Below are 5,899 nucleotides of genomic sequence, written 5' to 3' on the forward strand. Positions count from 1 at the left end.
TGTTCGGGGGGATTTGATGAGATCATGCATATAAATGTTTGGTACAGGATGATGATGAGCATGGAGCTTGGTGAAATGAGGGATTACAATTCAACCACATGACAAATATTTATTGAGCACCCACTATGTAACACGCATTGTACTACGAGGACTGGGGAGGAGAATGGGGCAGGTGCTGTCCTGTGTAAATTAGTTTCTTTGAAAGCACAGACAGGATGGCATCAAATGGCCTGCTTCTGACTCCACACCCCCCGTGCTGCTGAGAGTAGCCTGTGCCCGATAGTTTCACCTTCTCTGCCCAGAGGCAGAGGAGAACCACAAGGAGTTGTACAGTTATGAACAGTGAGAAGCGCTATAAAGGGGAAACACAGGGTGCTTTGGGGGAAATTGGAATAATGGGGAGGGGTTAGAGTGACTTCTTTGTGAGTTACTTTGTAAGTGACACTGTTGCAGAGACCTGAGGAGCAGCAGCTGAGACTGCACCTTCCACCTCTCCTACACCCTCAGGGAACTGGAGCTTATTTTCTAGGGGCCGTAGCTCCACCGCACTGCCCTCCCTGCTGGGCCCCACAGCACACACCCTCTTGTGGTCACAATGCAGGCTGCTGCTAGGCTGGATGGGCCTTGGGAATCTGAGGGCAGTGGGATTGACTGTCACCGCCCTTCCCTTCCTGATACTACCTCCCCTCAGAAGAAGTCTTCCCATGAAGACATGAGACTCTGGGTTCCAATCTTGGCAACCACCTCAAGCACGATTCCTAGTCCCATTTCACAGATGAGAACCCCGACACTTACAGAGCTGAGGAAGGTTAAGTAGGGTCAGTATGGAACTCAGGTCTAGCAGACTCTGGGTTCACTGCTCTTCAGGCTCCAGCTAGCCCCTAATGGCACCCCACCCCCAATACCACATCTTTGAATGAACAAGAGCTGAAGCCAAGCTTGGTCCGAATTACTGCTCAGGAAAGAAGGCAGCCCTCCCAGGAAGGCCACTGCTTCAGTCTCTTTTCAGCCTGAGGCCCCAACACAGGCCAGGCATCTCTCAAGGCGCTCCCCCAGGACCCCTGCAGAAAAGGGTGCCATTGTATAATACCTCAGCAGGGTTTGGGGGATGGAAGGGAATGATCCACTGTTCACACAGGTGCCCCCAGGGGTAGGTGCTGAGCCTTTGTGGAAGCCCTGTGGGGTAACCTGTCTCCTGCCTGCTGTCCCATTCCCTTTGCTTTCATTAGGGAACACATACCCTTTAAACACACATACCCCTTACCCCAGCCATACTGGCTAGGTTCAAATTCCACCTCTGCCACTAAACAAGTTTATGCAAATTACTTAATGTCTTTGTGCCTCAGTGGCCTTATCTGTAAACTGGTGGTAACGACCATACCTACCACAAAGTACTGTTATGTGGAGTCTGAGGTCTCACTCCATAACACTTTGATTCAGCAGGCTCAATGGACCATATTTTGAAAATCACTGCCCTAAAGCTGTGCTCTGGGAACACAGACCCACACACCACTTTCTAGCTGCTGGGGGTGAGTGCCCATACTGGTTTATACCCCCCTGGTTTTAGTATTTCAGCACTCTCAACACTATTTTCATTTCAATGGCAAATTGAAAGGCAAGGTCCCGTGCCTCAGTTTCCTCATCTGTAAAATCGAGATAATACCTATCAGGGTTGTGAGAACTAAATTACTAAAATCGCCTTGCCCATAGTAACGACTCAACACCATGAGCTATTATTGTAATCCACAGCCAAACCAGCAACTACTCTGATAAAAGAAAATACATTACATTGAGTTTCTCCTTGTATTTTAAGACGCATTAATTTCCCTGGGTGCGAGAAGTGACTGAAAGGGGCCACAAAAGGGGCTTCTAGGGCCGGCCAAGTGGCTCAGTTGGTTAAGAGCTCGCTCAAGAGTTTGAGCTCTGAGCAACAGCAGTTCAAATCCCAGCCTGAGCTGAGCAGCCGCTGAGCTGCCAACAGGTGGCAGGATGGCTCAGCTAAAAACAAAACAAAACAAAAAGGGGCTTCTGGGGTGCAGGTCACGTTGTCTTCTGGGTACTGGTTACCCAGGTGTGTGTTCAGTTGTGAAAATTTATCCTGCTGATCACTTGCGATTTGCACTCTTAAAATGCACAGTCTCCTAGGATCTATATGGTTCTGTGAAGAACACTGGGCAGGGATCATCATTCTCATTTTCAAACACAAAACTGAGCAGAAGACAACTATTATATTTTGACTTGGCCAAAGTTGTAGGGGATGAGGGTGGGGAAGCCTCTCAGCCCAATCTTACATTCGGGAGAGCAACTACCTTCCCCAAAGAACGCGGCGCGAGCACTACCTGGCTCCAGGTAAAGCTCAAATGGTTGCGAGCCCTTCCTGCAAATACTGCCCTTCCCCCAGCGCACACACAGATTCAGGGCCGGGGACTCGCACTGCTGCACACTCCTACGGCCAGCTCCACACGTGGGCACCCGGAGGGAGACCCGCGCGCCCGAGCCCCTGCGGCCCCGCCGGGGGGAATGGCGCCCAGCCCCGGGCCAATGGGAGTAGCGGAATTTCTTTCATTCAGCGAGGGGAGGGACTCCAGCTCCTGCCCGGAAAGAGGCGGGGCGCCGTGTCGGGGGCGGGGCCGCATCGCGCAGGGGAGAGGGCGGTGCCCGCCCCGCGGCCCCGCCAATCGGCGCCGCGCCCAGGGGGGAAGGGGGGACCAGGCCTTTTTTCCCTCCGCGCGGGACCAATCCGGACTTTACAAGCTTGAACTTTTGCCACCCTCGGACGAGCGAGCGCGCCCGAGGAGGTACCCCGCCGCGCCGGCTCCAGGGCCTGGAGCGGCCTTAACCCTTCCCGCGCCGGACGGCATGTTACTGCCGCCGCGCCCCCCAGCTCGTCCCGGACCCGGAGGGACCCCGTCCCCAAGGTTAACCCCATTTCCGTTGCGAAACGTCGCTGGGGAAAGCACGACCCCTACCCACATCCCTTTCCGTGGTTTAGAGAATAAATTGGTGAAGGGGGAGGAGGAACCCATCGGCTTGAGGGGGCCCGGGACGGCTGGCGGCCCGCCTGGCTCCGAGGGAGGGCTGTGGCGACTAAGGAGCCGGAGAGGAGACTCCCCGCCTCTACCCCACCCTCTGCAACTCCCTACCTCGGGCAAACCTTGAGTCCCCGTGCGCGAAACGTCCCACGCCCTGGGTTTGGCCCAGCAGAGCGACTCGACTTTGCGCAGGCGACTTTGGCGAAGTCGTGCCATCGCGGTAGATCCCGCTACCCCAACAAGCCAGCCGCCCCCTGTTCCCAAGAGACGCAAGCCAGGAAGGCTCACAAGCACACCCATTTTTATTAGTCTTCCCTGGGATGGGGGTTTGGACCAATCTAAAAGTGCAATGTGTGTTTGTCAGTTTGTGCCCAAGCCAGGAGAGGCAAGACGCCGCGTTTGCGTCCGAGTCTCAGTGGGTCCGTGGAGCCCTTGCGCCGCCCGCCTCTGGTTTGTGTAACCGTGTGTGTGTGTGTGTGTGTATGCGCGCGTGTGCACGCTAGCATCTGTGCCCGCGGCGCAACGCGAGTCAGAGAGCGGGTTGTGGGCGCTGTCAGGCCCCGGGAGGGGGTGCCGGGGCGAGCGCGGGGCGGGGGCCAGGGCTCGGCCCGCCCCGGGAGCCGGCCCCTCGGAGCCGCGGGCCCTGCAATGGGACGTGTTCTCCTTTAAGAGTTAAGAAACTTGAAACCTTGTTTGCGCAACAATCAGCGCCGCGGAGCCGCCAAAGTGTCTAGACTGGCATATGATGGGAGGCAGCCAATGACTCCGCGGCGCTCCTCCGGGGGCCCTCAGTGTGCGTTTGAGGAGAACAAAAAAGAGAGAGAGAGAGAGAGAGAGAGAGCCGAGCGAGGGAGCCGAGCCGAGAGAAAGAGCCGCCGGGCGCTGCCTCACCAGACCTCGCCGGGACCGCTGGGCCACCGGGAGGCACTTTTTGTGAAGGGGGAGGGGGGCGACCTCTGCAGCCGCGGCGCCCTGGGCGTCCGAGCGCAGTGTGGGGAGGGCTGTGACCTCTACCTTTGGTGGATTGCATTTTTAATTAAGGATTCCCAGCAGCTCTTTGGGATTTTTACAGTTTCCACTCATGTGTTGTCACCCGCGTTTGGGAGAAACTCGCTCCAAGTGCATCTAGCGCCTGGGACCTGAGACGGAGTTGGCCTTTCGTGCATGCAATTACAGGGATTTTGGTTTTGTTTGGGGTTTCTTTTTTTTCTTTTCCAGGGAGTAAGGAAGCTGGGGGTATCAACAAGCCTGCCTTTCGGATCCTGCAGGAAAAGTCCATGTAGTTAAGCGCTTGGGTTTTACAGGCAGGGCTTCCCAGACACATTTGGGGGGTTCGGCGCGAGCGCTTTGTGCTCATGGGCCAGCCGCGCAACTTTTGAAGGCTCGCCGGCCCATGCGGGGACTTTCTGGCGGCGCGCCGCCCGCGGTCCCCCTCAAGCGCCGGGGCTGGAGTTGCTGAGTAGCCCGCCCGCCAGGGTCCATGTAGCCGCTGGCCGGGCGCGGACTGTGGCTCGGCGTGCGAGTGTTCCCCGCCGGCCCGCCCCGGCGAGCTCCCTCATGTTGCAGCCCTGCGGCGCCCCTTCGACGACAGGCTGTGCGCGGTCTGCACGGCGCCCGGCGGCAGAGCTTCATGTGGGGCTGCGGCCCGCGCAGCCGGCGCCTCGCTGAAGGAACGGACCCCCGGTAACCGGAGACCGCCTCCCCCCCACCCCCGGCGCCAAAGGATATCGTATGTTCAGGTCCAAACGCTCGGGGCTGGTGCGGCGACTTTGGCGAAGTCGTGTGGTCCCTGATCGGGAGGAAGGCAGCGGCGGCGGCGGCGGCGACGAGGATGGGAGCTTGGGCAGCCGAGCTGAGCCGGCCCCGCGGGCACGAGAAGGCGGAGGCTGCGGCCGCTCCGAAGTCCGCCCGGTAGCCCCGCGGCGGCCCCGGGACACAGTGGGACAGCGAGGCGCCCAGGGCGCGGGGAGGCGCCGGCGTGTAGGGGGCCCCCCGAGGCCCATGTCGGAGCCAGGGGCCGGCGCTGGGGGCTCCCCGCTGGACGTGGCGGAGCCGGGAGGCTCGGGCTGGCTGCCGGAAAGTGACTGCGAGACGGTGACTTGCTGTCTCTTCTCGGAGCGGGACGCCGCAGGCGCACCCCGGGACGCCGGCGACCCCCTGGCCGAGGCGGCCCTGGAGCCGGCGGGTAGCGGGCGGAGTCGCGAAGCCCGCTCGCGGCTGCTTCTGCTGGAGCAGGAACTCAAAACAGTCACGTACTCGCTGCTGAAGCGGCTCAAGGAGCGCTCGCTGGACACGCTGTTGGAGGCGGTGGAGTCCCGCGGTGGCGTGCCGGGCGGCTGCGTGCTGGTGCCGCGCGCCGACCTCCGCCTGGGCGGCCAGCCCGCCCCGCCGCAGCTGCTGCTCGGCCGCCTCTTCCGTTGGCCAGACCTGCAGCACGCCGTGGAGCTGAAGCCCCTGTGCGGCTGCCACAGCTTCGCCGCCGCCGCAGACGGCCCTACCGTGTGCTGCAACCCTTACCACTTCAGCCGGCTCTGCGGGCCAGGTGAGCGCGCCATGCCCAGCGGGGGGGGGGGCCTTGGGGGTCCACCTCCTGCCGCATTCCGTGGCCTCTTTATCCCAGACACTTAGGACTGGTGGAACTGCGAGTGCCCCTGGAGCTAGGGGCTCCCAGTGGAGGTGCCTCACCCTGGTCCTGCCAGGGAGTGAGGATCTGGGCACACACGTCAAATGGCAACTTCATCAAGGCTCCTGCAAACTTAAAAAGCTACACAGTTGAAGTTTTCTCTGCAGCTTCAGGGACGGAATGTAGGCTCCAACTTCATAATCAGTGAAAGGGGAGGCCGGCCTAGGAGAAGCCAAAGACTTCG

The 5,899-nt window shown here is 59.7% G+C and overlaps 1 protein-coding gene across 2 annotated transcripts in view; it reads left to right on the forward strand.

The window, feature by feature from the left end:
* The first annotated feature begins 2,733 nt into the window (after positions 1-2,733).
* The window catches only part of SMAD6 (SMAD family member 6), a 78,194-nt gene continuing 75,028 nt past the window's right edge, over positions 2,734-5,899 (forward strand). The window contains exon 1 of one of the 2 annotated variants that reach the window (XM_019647361.1): positions 2,734-5,574. In XM_019647361.1, the coding sequence (XP_019502906.1) occupies positions 4,764-5,574 (811 nt within the window). In that variant the 5' untranslated portion in view covers positions 2,734-4,763. The remainder of the gene's footprint in view (positions 5,575-5,899) is intronic. The other variant, XM_019647360.1, reaches the window with a different exon arrangement.

Source organism: Hipposideros armiger, unplaced genomic scaffold (assembly GCF_001890085.2).
Source record: "Hipposideros armiger isolate ML-2016 unplaced genomic scaffold, ASM189008v1 scaffold_110, whole genome shotgun sequence".
NCBI lineage: Eukaryota > Metazoa > Chordata > Mammalia > Chiroptera > Hipposideridae > Hipposideros > Hipposideros armiger.